At 43.4% G+C, this 19,047-nt stretch overlaps 2 protein-coding genes across 2 annotated transcripts; both read right to left on the bottom strand.

Moving 5' to 3' along the window:
- Nucleotides 1–5,320: 5,320 nt before the first annotated feature.
- On the bottom strand, nucleotides 5,321–8,075 carry LOC120953493 (uncharacterized). The gene is made up of 3 exons (XM_040373465.2): nucleotides 7,706–8,075; nucleotides 7,532–7,602; nucleotides 5,321–7,450 (listed from the first exon to the last, which is right to left on the bottom strand). The coding sequence occupies exons 1-3, from the start codon at nucleotides 7,766–7,768 to the stop codon at nucleotides 5,779–5,781; spliced, it is 1,806 nt and encodes a 601-aa protein (XP_040229399.2). The 5' UTR covers nucleotides 7,769–8,075; the 3' UTR covers nucleotides 5,321–5,778.
- A 4,571-nt stretch (nucleotides 8,076–12,646) lies between these two features.
- LOC120951440 (uncharacterized) lies at nucleotides 12,647–13,907 on the bottom strand. Its single transcript, XM_040370180.2, has 2 exons — nucleotides 13,426–13,907; nucleotides 12,647–13,368 (listed from the first exon to the last, which is right to left on the bottom strand). The coding sequence occupies exons 1-2, from the start codon at nucleotides 13,509–13,511 to the stop codon at nucleotides 12,768–12,770; spliced, it is 687 nt and encodes a 228-aa protein (XP_040226114.2). The 5' UTR covers nucleotides 13,512–13,907; the 3' UTR covers nucleotides 12,647–12,767.
- Between the last annotated feature and the right edge of the window lie 5,140 nt (nucleotides 13,908–19,047).

The following is a 19,047-nucleotide window of genomic DNA, read 5'->3' as shown; positions in this document are numbered from 1 at the left end:
CAACCCATGACTGTTTCTCTTTCTCTCCATCTCTCTTTCATACTGAAAATGGGAAATAATAAGCCGGTGCAAGATTCCGTTGTGATTAATTTCCGTTTCCGCAATGCACTGTGATCACTAAGCACCGTGCAGCAGTAAGCCAGCATCGTGTGCCGCGATCAAACGCTTAAACTACGGTGGAAGGCGACTCGGCTCGGAAAGAGGCCGAAAAGCGAAAGGAAAAGCCCAACCATGCATTTCTGCTACTGTTTTCGGCTGAGGAGTAGGCTTCCTTGCGCTTGCATAATGATAAAACTATGTTATTGTTATTCCTTCTTTCTGTTTTGCACATTGTTGAAGCTGTTGAGTGTGGGCATTTGAATGTGCCGAGATTGTAGTTTATAGTTCATTGTTGCTGTTTTGTTGCGCGTCAGATAGTAGTAGTCAGCTTTGTTATCTGGGTAATATTAGTGCAGGAAAGCTATAGCACAGTTAGAAGCACATGACACTACCTTTACGTTTATACGTTTACCTTTACGTTTATAAAACATATAGTAAAATAGGTAATGCACGTAAATCAATACAAAAAGGCTACAAAAGTGTTTGCTCGTTCAGTTTTGTTTGGCTTTTCGTGCATTGTTGTTTGCTCTATCGCACATACACACGGACACACGCATAGGAGAGCTTCGACTTCAATTTTCCACTTGAAAACCACGCTCAATGGAGGAAATCATTGGCAGCTGTGTGCGGTGGCACACACTTTCACTATCAAACGCAGCGCAGACAGCGTCTCACTCATGCCCCTCATTAGCCTCCCAGCTTACGCATACTGCCCGATACTCGTGAACTCGTTGCTGCACGCCGTTGCAAATAAACGAAAAATCCTCTCGCTCCTGTTGATTGTGGCAAGGGGGTGGGTTATTACGTAAAGCACAGCGAAAATGCATGATTAGAGATGGGCTGAAAAAAAGTGCTCATGTCCGAATTTGACCCGTGCGCCATCTTCGGTTTCAGTATTGTCAATTGTATGTAATTTTCAACCAATTGTAGTATAGCGGAATTTGGGGCAAGTGTGCCATACGGGGCAAGAGTGCCACCAAGCATTTTTCCTTAAAAACTTTAGTTTAATGATCAATTGTGTATACAGTTGGTTGCTTTCCAATGACAAGGCATACTGAGCCGAATTCCATATAGACCAATCGATATTCCCCATTGTTTTGAACTGATTTATATTGAGTTTCAAAATTGAGCAGAATATTATAATTTTTGAATCCAATCAAATAAGCTCTCAAAAATCATGCGAACAATCAACCGAGAAAATATTTACACCACCGTATAGCTGAGAAAACGTGAAATTTTTTAGGGGTTAGTTGAAAAAAACTTTCTTTTTGTCACTGAAAAATTCAATTTCAAAAAAGTTACAACTTTTGGGGCAAGTGTGCCATCTCTGTTTGGGGCAAGTGTGCCACCAGCTTTCATAGGCGCGAGCTGTCAAAAATGTAAACATTGTTGTAGCGTGCTGCGGAATGGTGCGCTATTGTGAGCGGATTCCACGCCAGAAAAACAGAACAGTAACAAACCATATTGTGGTACAGTTGGTGGTCAAAAAGGGTTCATTGGTGACTAAATACATGTAGGAATAAATACACTAGTGGTACAAACGTAATAATTACCAATTATCTAAGAAATACGGTTATTTTAACCAGGTGGCCGTCTTGCCCCATACGAGTGGCACTCTTGCCCCATAGCCCAAAAAACAACGTCTTTTTGGACCCTTTTTAAAACGCTCCAAAAACTGTTTTATTTGCACTTTTTTCAAGCGAAACTCATTTATAAGTGAGGAAATAGATGTAAAATGGTTATGAGTTTTAAATCGGCTTTTGAAAAACACGTTTTAGTGAGTTATAACTTGAAATGCTTAAGGTGGCACACTTGCCCCAAGTTCCGCTACATTTTTTAGCTAGCGCTGAACTTAAGAGGAAATGCTTTGGACCGTGTGCCGTTTGTTTGTAATCTACAATTATAGTAAAAAAACACTGGTTGGGAGTTTGTTTAGGAGCGAGTGATTTGTAGTACATGCCGGCATGCTGTTTAGTGAAAAGATACATAAAGTAGGGAGCATATCAATAAATTGTTTTAATTTTAACTATAACTCTTCGAGGCATCTGCCTTCTCATGTAAATATCCGATTGTACTGAAAAAATATAATAATGATAGTGTACATTATTGCGCATGGTATACGAATTAACGCACAAAAGCGTAACAAACCCGTATCGCAAAGCCAGCATTGACAATTTATGTCATTTTACAGTCGCAGACTGGCTTTTTCCGCAAAAGGTGAAGGTTGTGGTGTCCGGTGAGTCAACCTGTACAAAATCTACTCCAGTTTAAGATTGCCTCCCCGTAGTTGTTATTTCACGCGGAAAAGTACGGTGGCGAAAAACTGGTTCAACAGTTTGTATTTCTCTGCACACACACACCGAACGACTCCTAATGATGCTACGTGAGCTGGTCTATTCCGGTCCGGACAATCCGGACAAGTGACAGGTATTTGACTTGACAAGATAGAGACCACAAAAAAAAACATCAACAACACATCACTGACATGCTCACGCCGACGAAATCATCATAACCGTGCGACATAAAGTGGGTCGGTTGGTGTGATTCGTTTCTTTCTCCAAGTGTTTTATTTATTGCACTGGCCGCGGCGCTGGCGGAGGGCTGACAGTTTGCTGTGAGAAATGGCTGGGCTGCGATGATGTAACCAGCAGAAGGAAGGACAATGAAAGTTCGCGAGGTAGTTGAGTGGCTGTATGTAGCATGTGTAATTAGCGTGCACCGGTAAGCATGATGAAGATCAATGACAGTAGGCGCACTACAAATGGAATAATTAGCATAGCTAATGCGGTACCGGGGTGGAAATTATAATCAGTAAATTAAAGATATTAGCGCGTGTGGAAGCGGCTGCGCTGACGTGCGAACGATTGCGCTGTTAAAAATAAAATGCTGTATTCATTTTATAATGCTTCATTATCGTAATGGTAACAAATTAAATCAATCAAATACTAAAATCAAAATAGCTTTGCATGATAACAGATAGTATAACTAAAAATAATACACTCTTAATTCCTTTTAACATCCAAAAGATTATTGACATTTTTTGAAAGATCATATGGATGTAGACAATCTGCAACAGTCTAAAGCTATTCCTATTCCTATAATGCTTTCAATGGCACTTTACGATCCTAACGATTGTTGGGGACTCGTTTAATTCGCTACTTGAACACAAATCTACTCGTATTCTCAATTCCCAAACATAATGGTAAAGGTGATCATGCCATCTTGGTTAGAGAGTTTAAAAAAGAAATTTACGGATAGAGAGATCCTTGATTTTGCGGGAGAAAGATAGTTCTTTCTATTTAACGTAGTGAAGTTCATTTCGTCAGATTTTAAAAGGATGCATATGTGGTCTGGGGCCGGTCTGGTGGTACAGTCGTCAACTCATACGACTTAACAACATGCCCGTCATGGGTTCAAGCCCCGAATAGACCGTGCCCTCATACGTAGGACTGACTATCCTGCTATGGTAACAAGAAATCACTGAAAGCCAAGCTCACTTCACTAGTGGGTACAGGCAGGCCTTGACCGACAACGGTTGTTGTGCCAATGAAGAAGAAGAAGCATATGTGGGTGGATGCATATATGTCGGAGGTACTATACAGGATCTTGAAGCAGAAGGGATTTTCTATACTGCGGGTAAGATAGACATTTCTCATAAATACATAATAAAAGTAATAATTCGAATAATTTAACAATGCAGTACCCAAACTGAAAGTAAAACAACACATTTGAGAACATTTTGGCATAATACGTGCAAAATTAGTTAAATTCAAGCACAAAAGATCAATTCAAAATTAGTTAATTTTCAATCGTGCGGTTCCTTGTGGATCTAATTTGACTACTGCGGAAAATATGCTCTGTAATTTTTATTATTTATATTTTTGGAAGTTTTATCACATGTTTGAGTTGTCGTGATTATTAAGCAAAAAACTGGCAAAAAACCAGAATGAAAGCAATAAAAAATCTTGTTTTCTTGTGGTTTAAGCATCCTGACACCAAAGAGGGAAAGACGAACACTTTGTCGTAGGGAAAAATCGACACCGAATTTGTGGATTTATTTTACTTCTTATATCCATTGGTGATGGACATATCTCATCAAATACCTTCAATAAGGATATTCGGAAAATATACACCATCCAGCAACTAGAGAAAGCATGGAAATATGCGAGAAACGGCATATCGGTCAAAATAGCAGCAATTACTTGCTCGATGCTGTTAAGGCACATCACGAAATGCAATATCTTGTCACGACTTTTAATCAATTAAAAGAAGAGGCATTGATATGACATCGTTAGATGATGAGAGATGATGAGAGGTTGTATGGAATTAAAAATATCAAAAAGTTGAATTTTGACATAGTGGAAAAAAATGGCTTAACCTATTAACAAGTCCCTCAAACATGCTCGAGTCTTGGACTTTCCGTGGAGTACTTTCCTAAGGGGAAGTTCTACACTTTTGTTCTGTATGCTGGAGCAAGGTCCGCTGTTAGTGCCCGATATTTTAATAATGCCTTAGATTCTGCATTCTACGATATGTTAGAAGCGGCGGCTTGCAGTTCCTAAATTCACAACTGAATGAACTGTCGTTGCAATTGGCAAAGAATTGGTTTATGTACATACCAGGACATGGAAAACAATATGATAAGTTAAAATACTATAAACCACTTCAATTTCCAACGTTTTCTACAGGTCCATCTTAACCTTCGCGGTGTCCATCTTTCCCTTATGAGGTGTTTTACTCGAACATTTCAAAACTGCACCGATTTTATTATGTCATGAAAAAACATAAAAATGAATAGAAACTTCAAAGTTTCAACACTTTTTCTGGTAAAATATTAGTGCAAGATAATGTATGCACGTTTTCATGGTCACTGTATTTATATTTCCCAAGTTTTTTTCCTTAAGGTGCCCTACTCTTAAGCCTTGAGTTCATCGCATATAAAGGAATGCCTAGTATGATATTTAGCAAACATATAAGTATACTATATATGAACCGAAATATATATATGATTTAACCGTTTAAAAGTAGTTGTCAAACATCCATAGCATCTATTAATCTTATCCCCTTGCATGTTGTTGTTCGCTGAAATAGGAGATATGCTTTAATTTTAGTAATAATTCACCAAATAACTATAAAAGTTGTTCAATAATTAATCATGATCAGCATTTTCTTTTTGAAAAAAATACAATTATATACAATAATAAACAACACGCACATAGCATACTACATAACAATTGATTTATTTTTTAAGCATCTAAGAAAGTTTGTTGTGGAAAGTGAACAGAACAGGCGCGAATTACAGCAGTAAATTACTGAGGAGGATGAAAATCATTAACAGAGAACAACGGCTACTTACAGTAGCCAGAAAAGCGTCACGACCCCACACACTGGTGCGATCTTTACGAAACTTTCGCTTGCAATCGTACTTTGGTTTAACAGCCTTACATATTCTACCGTGTGTATAAATAAGCAACATGTGCACAAGCTGTGCACAAATTAAATAATAACTAAAGCCATCGTGCACTGCCCCTCCTCCTGCACGACACAGCTTCCTCCATGCTTTAGCCTCCTGACGTACCAGGGCGACTACTATCACCCAACACAAACAAAATTACTGTTACGGTTTTCCTGCGCTCTCTCACTCTCTCTCTCTCTCTCTCGACTGCGTCGATATCCGCCCTACCGGTAGATCTGGTCCGGGTTTTTCTCTAGCGCATCCTTAAACTTGATCGTGCCCCGGTTCCGGCTGTACTTGGGGTCGAACTTTTTCTTCACCCGCAGCTCGCTTTTGCTCGACCCGGCAACGGCACTGTCGCCGTGCTTGTCGACCGCCCGATGGTGGCCGGTCGTTCGTTTCTTGGTCGTACCCTTCGTCCCTTGCGAGCCGCCAGTCGGTTTGTGAGTGGTGGTCGAAGCAACCGTGGTCGCATCACTGTGTCCCAGGTAGGACGTCGCTGGCGCGTACGGTTTGGGACCCTTCGCGTAGCTCTTCTTCACGCCCGCATATGGGCTGGTCAGACCGTTCAGCCCTCCAGCGCTGTGGGGAACCGTTTCCGCCAGTGCGGCAAAGGTGGTGACGGGTGGGGCGGACTGGGTGCTGAGTTCGGCCGTGCTGCCGGCAGTGACCTGCGTCCACGGGCCCGCCACGGCAAACGGAGGAGCGTGGGTACGGTTGTACTGCATCTCGACGTTGCTGTACGACTGTGCGACGGCTGCCGGAGCCTTTCCATTGTTGCCGTAGAACATTGTCGCATCGTACGTCGGGCCGAACCGTTGCGACTGGCCGCCCGTCGTCGCCGGTAGTCTGGCCGGTGTTGGGTGTGTGATCGACACCGGCCGTACGGCGACGGTGGTAGAGGTGGCGGTGGCACAGTTCCAACACTTTACCCGCTCCTTCGGTCGCTTTTCCTTGCCCAGGGAGGCCGCTTTAGAGCGATGCTTCTGGGTCGGTGCGCTCGTAGCCTTCGGGCTTGGTGCGGAAGTGCTTGTCAGCCCGTAGCGGCCAGCCGAACTTGTCCCCGTTGCCGGCAGCTTCGGTTTCGCAGTGCGCGTGGGTGCCGCATCCAGAGGGCGCTGCTTTTCCGCCGGCACAGGCGCCAGCGCGGTAACGATCTTCGACTCGGACAGCTCTGGCGCGGTAGCACGCACCGGCAGTGGTGCCTTTTTGATTGATGCGATCGGCCGCCAATCGTCATCGGCTGCGTCCGGGAAGAGCGTGTGTATGGTGGCTTCCACCTTGAGCTCCTCCCGTCGCTCCAGGTCGCGGATGACCGCGTTCTCGAAGTGCTTGTACCCCGAAATGCCCAGATCGGACATGAGCGAATCGTACTTGCCGGGCGGTGAAGCCGTCGATGAATGGCGGCCGCGCTTTCCACCCGCGATCGCCTTTTTCCCGCCGTAGCCGACGGAGGCCGACTTGAAGTGAGAGGGGCCCTGTTTGGTAAACGGCTGCCCGTACCGCAGCTCGTTCGCGTTCGAGTAGTACCCGGCGGCATTGTGTATGCCCGCTACCGGACGATGACTGCCGAGCAGGTTGATTGGTCCGTGGCCCGGCATGGAGACGGCTTGCTGGATTGCTCCGGTCACACCGTTCACGGCGTGCGCCAGCTTAGACGCACCGATACCGGTCTTGATGTTGTTGATGAAGTTTTCCAGGTTCGTTACCGCCGGCACGTAGTAGGACCGCTTCTTTGGTCCTCCGCTGGGGTTGCCGCCCGAATGGGCAGCTTTGGAGAAGGGGGCCGGTTTGGCGGCAAGCTCGTGGAGAGCGTTCGAAGTGCCATCAGTCGATGCTCTCGATTGCCAACGTGCGGCGTGGGATGTACCGCGGGATGTTCGGTGCTTCTTTGATCTAGCGGGAAAAACACACGCACACAAATTGCATGATTAGCTGAAGCTGAAGCTGAATGCACACAGAACACTCAATGCTTACCTCACCCGACTGCCCCCAGCGAGAACCACCGACAGCAGAAGAACTAACAGCAACAGAACGTGTATACTGCACTGTAATCACACGAAAGGAAACGAGATTAACTTCCAATTTAGAACCAGATCACTGCAGATCACTTGCACGTTAACCCGGGCGGTCTCCAGCCGCTACACTTACCGTTCTCCGGTTGCTGCCTGGCCACCGGATAGGTCCTATCATTTTGAAAAGCGCTAACTGCATTTAAGCCTTCACGTACCGCAACAGCTGAACTCAGCTAAACTGGCCAACCTGATCCCGCACACTCACCGGACTAGACGCGATTGCTTCGGAAGCGTCGGGTGTGTAGTGTATTTATAACTTAGCTAATTGTCGGCTGCCTGTGCAGCACAGGCCGGGCCTCACACCAGCCAGGGATCCTCTATCGTGCCGCGGCCGTATGCGTGCACTATCCCCACTCTGGCCGTTGCGCCAAGGGCGGGTAAATGCCCGGTGTGACGTTTCGCCACAGTATTTAGGAAGAATTCACACCTACCGCAACGATGGCGGATACAAAGCGCATAAAAAAACGGAAGGAAGTACGAAGTACGAACGAAAGGCAATGGGCCTGTGCCAATGCGGGGCGGTGGGGTGGTACCGTTCGCTTTACCAAGCGTTGGCGTGTGAAGTGTCCGCACCGAGTGGAGTTTAAAGAGGAGCGAAAATGCTGAAAATCGCGTGAGGAAGGGTAACGAATTGGAAACAACTGATTGGTGGTGTTAGTGGGTGGTAGTCTACTGTCTGAGAGTGGAAAAAGGGATCCGTTTATAATTGAGTATATCATCCAAAAAATGATGAATTTTACTAAAAAATAAAATCATTTTTTCATATTCAGTTCATTTATCCCTATTGGACGAATCGTTTTCCTGAAATTATAAATTAGAATTAAATAAAATGTAAACTAAAATTGTTAGGGGATCTTGGAGCAAAATGGACCATTTACATATTTTTATTTGATCTTTATTGAGTAGACAAATCAAACACTCACGCGTTGGTAGTAGTAATCGATGTTCTTATCGATGAAGTGCACATAAAACAGTCTGACATATTCTGTATTATTATGTCAACAAGAACTGACCATTTTGCGACCCATGCTAGATGGAGTCCTAGATGTTTTTTAGAAGGAAGGATCAAGTCTCATTTTAAAACAACATTTTTTAAACAACAAAAAATTGATACAAAATTGGATGAAATGCTTACATTTTCGACAAAAAAATCTTAATTCTGCTCACAGCTTATTATCAAAACGGTTGATTTACAATTTACATTATTTGCTATTTATCATTTTTTAGAATTTGTCATAGATGACCACATTGCCCCCAGGTTCCTGTCCAATTGTGTTGCGTTGAGTTAAGTTTTAATTCATAATACCTATGTACTCATTTAATGTTGAGTTTAACATTAACACCAAAGACGGCAGCTAATGAACAATAGGGACACGATCGATATGCACGATAAGTGTAAAGACAAGCCTGTGCTCCTTTCGCTTTCCGCCGTTTTACTTGGAAACTCTCATTTTCATTTCGTGTTTTAGTTGGTAGTGAGCGTTTTTTTTTTTTGCGCTGTTGTTTTGTTTGTTGCATGTTTCACCACTGTCGTGCGGAAAACTACCGTCCAGTAAGTAGTGAGAGTGAAACGGGAGGCGAAAAACAAACCAAACCCCAAACACGGATCGGCAGTCAACTACTGCACGATCGGGTTGGTGCCATGGGGATGCTAAGAAAAGTGCATCCAAATCAAACATCGCATGCGCGAAGAGAGAAGGTATAACGGGCTCGTGAACGTCGGCGTGCAGAGCCATAGAGGGGGTGGTAAGCTAAGTAGACGGGAAGTGGTGTGCCTTTTTCTGCACTTCACGCTTCGCAGGACACGTAGGAAGTCTGCAGAATTTCCACAACACAACATGCACACCGCGGTGCACAAAACAACCGTATCCTCGGTGACAATGCCGTGTAAGTGGATCGATTTGATAGTGCAACTATGCTCATGTATTGGTGTGTGTATTTGTGCAATCGAAGTGGGAAAGCACGGGGGAATAGCAGCATAGCCGGCATGCTTTTCATGTCGTAGACGGAGGGAAGCGTACTGCAAAATGAACACAAAATAACATAATCGTTTAGTAACGCGTTTTCAACGCACGCACATGGGGATCCAATTGATCGGTGGAAGGTGAATGAGCTCGAGCGGGTGTGAGCATGAAGCATTTTCTGCAACTGAAGTGTTTGTGTGTGTTTCGAGAGAGTGCGATACGCAACGATCTTCAAATCAATTTCCGGTGCGCCCGGCCGGAAGTTTCGCGTTAGGCGATATGTATTGAGTGTTTTAACACTTTTGTACCGTGCAGTGACCTGTGGATGTGTAGGTCGCTGCAATGAAACGTATGTAATCATTTATGTACACCATGGACAATTGTCTTAAAGCGATCGATCTCAGTGTTTAATACATTATTTTATGGATGGTTTATAGATTTTATGAACCTAATCAATTTATTTTACGTTTGTATATTGTACAACGAGAATATATATAAAAATGCATTTAATAATAAGAAAAATACAACAACACAACAGATCTTTAAGAGAAGTATGATTAACAATAACAGTTATTAAAGTACAAAGTATCATTTGCGAGGGATCAATCGTTCGTTGGACTCCACAAACTCTCTGGCTGATGGAGTTGTTTTACATCCCAAAAACGTTTGTGAGTTCAATGTGTTCGACAAGTAGTGATAGGAAGTTTCTTACAAAATTGTAACAGAAGAACGTATGAATTCATGGAATTTCACTTATAATGCTGCTAAATGTGCGTGCGAGCCACCTTCAATCATAATCGTCACCCACGCTGCTTATCCGATAGACATGCGTGTTCCTCAAGAGTCATCCTCTGTGAAGTGAAGAAGGGATAGAAGCGCTAGTACAAGTAGGAAGATAATTTTTAATGTAATTATCTGCTGCATTACCTTAGAATCTGCATCTTTGCCAGATACTCCATCGGAGACATGGATTCCATCTGATGAGCGTGCCTGTCCATGCTGTAGCCAAGCACCTTGTAGTCCGTCTTTTGGAACGTCCGATGATGCACCGGCTTGACCCGCGTCTTGGTCATGTGAACGTTTTTGTAGTTGATGGGCACGTGGAAAACCAACCGATCGCCAGCAATTGCGGACTCGATGATCGCCGCATTGAACAGCACGATGAGAACCAGTAGTGCGAATGTCTATATCAAAAGTGTGTGACCGTTAGTAATGTTGGGTTAAGAAAACTTTGCATTACCTACCACAAACCGTTGCATGATGGCAGCTTTTATCGTGACGATTTGCTCGTGTGCCGACCTTCCGGATTTGACCCGATCTTGACGACTTCTCGAGATGCTTTGAGTGCACCGTTGCACCGGCCAGATGCATTTATACTCGTACATTGAGCATGCAAATAGGTGTGATTATTTATGTTAGCAACGGTCACACTTGCGAAGAAATTTAAGACATTGGACTGAAGATAAGTTTCGACGAAAGCACCGGTAGGAATTGAGTTTCGGAAAATGGGAAACTTTCTTTGGTATGCAGCGTTCGTGACCTTCCATGGGGTAGGTGAGGCATAAACCTACCAGTCCGTAACAACCGATCGGTAGTCATTGACATTCACTTAAACCATGTTCCAGGGCTGGAACAGTTTATGCTTCACCGTGACACTGTGTGATCATTTGTTATACTGCGATCGCTGTAGCACGCATGCACCCCGGTCTGTCCCGGCTCGCCACGGTCAGGTGCACCGGTGCAAAGTGGCGGGCAAAATTGCATAAGAGATTGAACGTGACAATTAGCCGGTTGGAAGTGGGTGCATCGAACCGCTGCTGTAGCCGATCAGCTGTTGCTAATTGTTGAAATGTTTTAAGGACTGATTTATTATGACGCATTTTCGTGGTAAATTAAATTAAATTGGGTGTGAAGAGCTTTATTTATGTTTTATTCAGGAGGGTGTGAGGAGCTTTATCTTATCAACGAAATCATATTATTACCAGATTTTTAGTGACATGTTGTAAAAGATAGAATTTATTTATTTACCACTGTCTATAGTTCTGCGAAAAGAAACATATATTTTTCCACTGTGGAATTTTAACGTTATAGTTATTATTAAATTGATCATAAAAATACAGATACAGAAAATACGGAATTTGATATTAGAATCTGAAGGAATAATCATTTTATCAGACATTCATAAAAAGTAAAAGATTATTTAGATGACATATTAAGGTTTCGGATATATTATGGGCCCCATCTACATATTCGCGAGATTGAACATGTTTTCTATGCGTATTTGTTTCGATGAGACAGCATGGATATTATTTTATTATTATTTTAAACGAATTATCTTTCAATAGGGGCGATCCCGTGGTACAGTCTTAAACTCGTACGACATAGCAAAATGCCCGCTAGAATAGAAATTCTAGTCTAGAATGGATCGTCCCCCCGACCGAGGACTGACTATCTGGTTGCGTGGTATTGCATAAAGTCTCGAAAGCCTGTATTAGTATTGGTCGGCATGTCTGCGTAGGACGGTTACGCCATATAGAAGTCTGTCAATACCATTACAATCATACTGAACTATGGGGACTATTGGGAATATGATTATTGGGAGGCTAATATTGCTGTTTTACTTCAAATATGCCGTAGGATGTTTTGCATTTTGTGTTTAGTATTTCGTACATCACAAATTCGTGCTTAAAAATAATGCTGAGTTTGACTCTCATGTTATTTTTTTTAAAGAACTTTAATGTTGAAGATATTAAATAAATTTGTTAAATAATCTGTCTTATACCACTATGAATGTGTTACAAGCCATCCGTCAGCAGTAGTAAGTTGGTACAATGTAAATGAAAAGAAACGGAGAGCTATTAAGGGTAGTGAGGCAAAAAAGAAGGAAATTTAGGTCTCCTTTTATGACACAACAAATATTTGTTAAGACCCTAATCTCTCCATTAGGCCATCAATATGTCAAGTGCTATCTTGTATAGTTTATCTAAACATATCAAATGTTAATTAAAGTTAATGTGATGAAAATGTCCAAGGACATAGTTTGTAGTCAGTGTTTTCTTAAACCATATTATTTATTTAAATAACAGAGAAGCATTCAACAAATTGCATAACAATAGTGATAAAAACAAAATTCAACAAAATCTTGGTCTAGCAACAGTGTACACCACCATCCCGCTACAGATGTCCAAAAGCCTTCTTCTTTTTCGACTTTTTCACAAGCAAGGTCGACTGTTCAGCATCGCCTGACTTAACGCCAAACGACTTGTCCCAGTTGTATCCCATGCTGGACAAGTATTTGGTTTGCGCAAAGTTTGGCAACTGCATCGCTTCCTGCAGCATCAGCTGATCGGAAAGCTTCCGCTGCTGCCGGTAGTAGTCCCGCAGATAGTCCGATGCATCGGCCGGCTCGCGCAGATCGTTCGATCCTCCTCCGACGGTGGGCGTTTCCAGGTTGCGGTAGCGCATCATCAGCTCCTGAGCGAGCTGTGTTGACAGTTTGTCCTGCACCATCGAGGAGAGGGAGGCGGCTGCCGCAGCTGCCATTGCGGAGGAAGAGGCTGACGAAAGGGCCGCCGAGGGAGATGAAACCATGCCCGAGGGTAGCGCACCGGAAGGCATCCACATGCCAGCGTGATCCATCGCCAGCGGTTGCTGATCAACGAACGTTGGCGGCATCTCCTGGACGACTTTTTTCGGATGGTACACGTGCATGTACTTCGTTTTGACGTGGACGTGCCGGTTGATGATTTCAGGCACGTGCAGTTTGATGTGAACACTGTGGCAGAGGAGATTATAAGGAGATCAGTAGGTAAAGCAAGAGATGTTGACTCACTGTTCTGTGTCCTCATCGCCGTAGCACTGATCTCGAAGGAGCGTTGTAAACACGCCCAGGCTTAGCACAACTTGCTGCAGATTCATGTTGTTGGGATTTCTGTTAGTGAAGGTATCGAACCGGGCCCTTGTACTGATTGCAACGACACTCAAACGCAACTGATGCTGCCTGTGACACAGGATGTGCTTTAAATACAATCATTGCAACAGCTCCCTAACATCCAGTGCGTTTTCGTGTGGCTGCAATTGATAGTCAACTGGACCGCATGTGACGTTCTCTTTCTTACCACCAGTGCGCACTTGCCGCTATTAAATATCATCTGTGACCTTCCTTGCTAGTGTCTTGCGAGGAGTGTAAGATCATCGAGCCATGCAGAGGCAAAGGCAACGGAAACGTTCATTTGAATGTTCGTGTTCGTTTTCAAACGGTTCAACAAAACGTTTCCGCTTTCGCCTTCGGTTTGACATAGTTGAATGGCTGCTGAGTGTGACATTCCAGTTGCGTAATCTGGATCACACGAAAAAGGTTGAAATTTCTCAAGTACACAACGCTAGCTATTCAAAAAAGGGATACCCAAAACCGATGTTTAATGAGTGTGAATCACACTCAAGGAGGGTACGATCGGTCAGACAGGCTTCTTCATTGCTAATGGAGTGATAAAGTGACGAATGATGTACAAAAAGATCAAAAGTGTAGCGTTTAGTCAGTTAAGAGGTTCTTCAGCTGAACTTGTGGTGGTGTTGTGTTGAGGAAGAACAACTTTAGCATTTACAGGAAAATGTTTTAACGAGAGTCATATAACGGAAGCTCAATAATATTCTGCTATTTCTCTGGTTAGAAGATCGTTTGATCTTTGGTACATCATCGTAACAGTACAGGTATTAAGTAACTTGGTGTGAAGCATAACAGAACTGGCACACATTTAAAACACTATAAAAACTTCAATAAACCAACTGACCATTTACGTTTGAACTGCATTGCACGCCCTGCCATAAACTTGTAACTGGATTGGATTATTACAATTTCGAATCGGTTTACAACAATAGTGTGAGCAATTTAACTGCAACTTCACACGGGCACCGAAAAGCTGTCACGCAGCCTCATAAAAGCAACAGGTTTCATATCTAAATTTCAAAGCCACGAGAGAGAAATCCGATTCATAGAAGAACCTGCCCCATTCCCTACACCTCCAAGTAAATGTCTTGTCCATACACTGCACCCGCATGCACCGCGGTGGTGCATTTATCAAAGAAAGGGGAAACAGGAATGATTTAGCATCAGTGAACTGCTTGCTTCTGCTACATGCTGTTGCCGCTCTTGTTTCTTCACGAGGTGCATTTTAAAGCCTCATAACACTTAAATTCTATGATTATGACGCATTTACAATCCGACCGGGGAAACGTTTACTGCACCCTCTATACAAGCGTCACACACGAGCTGACGGAGATTACGAAACCGAATTACTCTTCTCTCTGTTTTAGCTAAGCGATGCCTACGATGCTATAAAATCACTTGGATCTCAAGAACGGAATTTGTGGTGGAAACGAGTTGTAACAATAGCATCACAATCGTTCGCCAGCTCAACTGATAATCTGGTCAGTTTAAATTATGAATATAGCTCATATTATTACACCCTTCTCTGTTCAAACCTGCTGTCATTTCTTTTTCTATGCATTTGGATGATTTCATAACGGAACAAATCGGGACGCCTCCGTGCACAATTATGTATGGGAGTTGTTCAACCTCCAATTTGATAGTCTTTTTGTGGTACCGTAAAGAATCATAGCACTAAAGAGAAAGCGGGTTGTTTTGACGGCGAGAATGGCATCGGTCGGTGCAGTTGTTCACAAAAAAAAAAACGAAAAAAAAACAAAAATCCAATAAAACCGATTCCTTATTCGTTACACTCCATCGGCATCGTATTAGTGATTGGTGGCCGCAATTAATGTACGTCAGCATGATTAAAAACGTATCGAAAAGGTCGTGCCGTTGCATCCGAAATGCATTTTGAATCTTTTTTAATGCCCTTTTGGGTTTTTCCCCTTTACCCGTGATTTTTGTTTTGTTTTTGTTACATATCCTGTCTTCTATTTACAATGAGCACCCCACCGGTTTGGCGGTCAGTGACCTTGGCCCGGTCGCCGGTCAGATCGTCGGTATCGGTTAACAGCGCAGAAGGCTCATCTAACCGGGGCGACCCAAGAGTGATTGAGGCCAGGCTCGATCGAAAGTAATAACAAGCTTGACCGGTTACGCTGTCATTGGAAATGTCTAACAGATCTCATTTGAGCCGAACGGATTCTAATCCCTTTCAATCCTTTTGGGGCGGTCCTTTACAGTGGAGAAGTCGAGACAAAGAGAAAGAGGGTCAGACTCATCACCAGGTGAGCAAGCTTCAGGAGGAAACGTTTCCCATCGCGTACCAATATGCGCGGTCGGAGAAATGTTACAGACCCACATTTAAATGTTCGGACCGATAATATCTTAATCTCCGCTCCTTTGCCCGGGTCCCCTTCGGCGGTCCTTCGTCTGATGACAGACGCGTCCTTCTAGCGACCGGAGCGAACCGGACGAGTTGCGTTAACACGCTTCAGCTCAGCTATGTCTTCAGCTCTGCAGCCAACGACGGAAAGTTCGGAATCTCACTCGGTTACATTTTTGTTCTTCGTTGTAGGGATTCTTAACCCAAAGACTCCCAAAGATTCTCTCTTACTGCCGCTCCTGCCGTTGGATAAAATTCCACACCCCGGTGTGTGCGGTACAGGGACCAACGTATTAAATACTTGTGGGGTTGATAAGATTCTAGCTCTATGCCATGACTTCCAAGTACGGTTTACGGGAACTTCCCGCCCGGCAACACATGTCGGAGGAATTTCAGCTAAGCTTGACTGATTATTTTTCACTTTCATAACCACGATCGTCGAGCGGGGCGATGCGTTTTGGAGTGTTGTTTCGTCGAATGTTAACCCGTTCTCGTCTTTCACTTTCACGAGTAAACTTCTAGCGTCCACCCGTACTGACACTGCTGGAGTGTAAGAAGTCAGATTGGTGGGTTTGTTCTTCAATGCATTTAAAATGAATGCGCAGTAGAACGTATGCTGCCGTCCATATGTAAACACTTGTCTCGCAGCTGTCATTAAACTCTCGCGGTGTGATTGGGTCACTTTGACTGTCACTTGACACGTGAGCGTAGTAGATTAGTTGTACAGGTGATTGGAGAGGTTTCAAGTATCCTTGTGGCCAATGCCCTCGGTATCGTCATTGTGTTCGGTATCTCTGTTGGTTGTTCTGCTCGATTGATGTTTCTGCTCCAAGAACGTTGACCAAAAATGATAGTTAATAAGAGTAGACGTTACAAACCGTATTCATGATTGATTTATGTATGTAAATCTTATATTGGCATTCTTGGAGATACATGAAAGTGAAGATATGCTCAATTTTGGAGAGAAATGTATTAAATAACTAAATATTTATCAGCACGTTGAAATTTCAATCACAATCCTACATACCTAGGAGGTGTTTAGATGAAATGACTCATATTTCGACTTACACGGACATTCGAGTTCTCTGTCCGCAGACCTCATTGTTTACTTCGACAACTCCCTGTATATATCACATTTTCTAGTTTTCCAGAGCACATAGTGCTAACTCTAAATGATAATTTAAATGATTATTTCTGTTGATCTTTTTTCTTACCATCTTAATTTAAAAATAATAATCAACGTTGTTACAATTTTAGCAGCATGATCTTGTCAATTTGCCTTTACTGAACTTTTTCGTACATTTCCTTAACATCAATAAAACACTCTACTAAAAATTCAAGGGAAGCTACTTACCGCAATCCGCCACGCGTTGGATTACCTCAAAATTAACCTATCGATCGATATCGATCTTCCATTATCTACAGTGGGAGGAGAAGAATGAGCATCTATGTAGGCGCCTCTGGACCTAATTACTAGTGACCACCCAACTCCTGAAGAGTTAACAAGAATGTTTATTTGTTTTCCTCTCCTCCAGTGTTTTAACCACTGTATTTTTTCACTTTCTCCATCAGCCCAACATCGACAGCTTCATCTCATTGGCCTCAGATTGGGGGCGATCGTGCCGACGATGACTTACTTAGATTTCGGTTTCCATTCTTCAGCTCCACTGCATCAAATCATACACATCAAATCAATTTCTCAATGCACTCCGTTCCGTTCGGATCAATTCGGTTGATTGTTTTTCGCCCTGCTCCCTTGCATCCCTCGTACCGCACTGAGCGAAACAAAAGCGCTTATTCTAAAACACTCACCACCCGTTTGTCCTTCCGCGGGTGTATAATTAATGGATCAAATCAAATCACTTTTCCACCCAGAGAGGTCGAGGGTCGACGATTGACCGCACATCTCTATCACGGGTTGGCGGGCGTGAAGGCGGTACAATCAAATCTCGTTTGGAGGCCTACTCCACGCACACAGGCTGGTTAGGATTGTTGTTCTCTCTAAAAGGTTTTCAAAGCCGAGGGAACTGGGAAAGATGCGCAAAACTTCCGCCTATAATACCTCTCAAATCGCAGAAGAAAGTCAGTTCGTGAGGGCAGCAGGGAATTGGGGTCCATCTAATCGGAGCATATACATGCCGCCTCGACTTGAATCGGTTGATCGTAATATTTGGGTAGTTGCTCATCTTTCGTTATTGCTTCATGGGAGTTTGGGGCATCCGAAGGTTACCAGAACTGTCATTAAAAAAGCGGATGGATGGAATGGAGTAAAAAAACTTCAAATCATCGGCCGCTGATCGTTCAGTCCGGGCTATCGTGATGTCCCATGCGGGGTTGTTTGTGTATGGACAAGATCGCGGTCGATCGCAAAGCGAACCGATTAACCGATGATAGTTTGGAGATCATGTGAAAGTGAAATGGGCTTAAGTAAGGGCACCGGATTTCCTTTACCTTCACCCCTATACTGCTGTTGCCTGCGTTCATTGTTCGATTTTCAATCAAAGAGTACAGCGATAACGATCGAGCAGGGTCGGTACATTAGGGTGTGGGGATGCTGGAAGCTTTTTGGAGACCACCATCGTTACGCCGATTGACAAATTAGCCGATCATAGGGCGTATGGATTGAACGATGGTACAATGCATTGGAAACCCATGCGATGGTTGTTTAAAAGGGAAAACAAGAGCACAGAAAAGGCAGAAGTTCATCCTTCTGTACCAGTAGTATGGAAGATGCCGGCAACCCCCTTTTAACCAAGCTTTCGAACAGGTTCCCTTCAACTTCGCGTTGTAAAGGCACAGTATTTCTGTTTGAAAAAATCTATCCATTGGAGCAGCGCTGATATTGATTCTGGACATAGCTGGCAGCAAGAATGAATCAAAGGCATAGCATAGCTGTAAAGAAGAGAGAAAGAGGCGCCCACCAGAATCCAAAGGGGGACGAAAAAACGTGTTTTACGTTTAGGAAAGTGAAAAGAAAGGAAGGTCAAACCTGAAAGAGGACCGAATTGTTTCGTTCGATTCTTTCTTTCCATGTGATTTTTCATCTTTATTCCTCTTAAAGAATTCAAATCCTGTAAATGCATGTGCTAGTGTGTGGATGAAATAAAAAACAAACCAACCCAAAACTCCAAAAAAGGAAC

The sequence above is a fragment of the Anopheles coluzzii genome, chromosome 2 (genome assembly GCF_943734685.1).
Source record: "Anopheles coluzzii chromosome 2, AcolN3, whole genome shotgun sequence".
NCBI classification, from domain to species: domain Eukaryota; kingdom Metazoa; phylum Arthropoda; class Insecta; order Diptera; family Culicidae; genus Anopheles; species Anopheles coluzzii.
The sequence above is the reverse complement of the archived record's forward strand: the minus strand, read 5'-3'. Positions and strand labels throughout refer to the sequence as shown.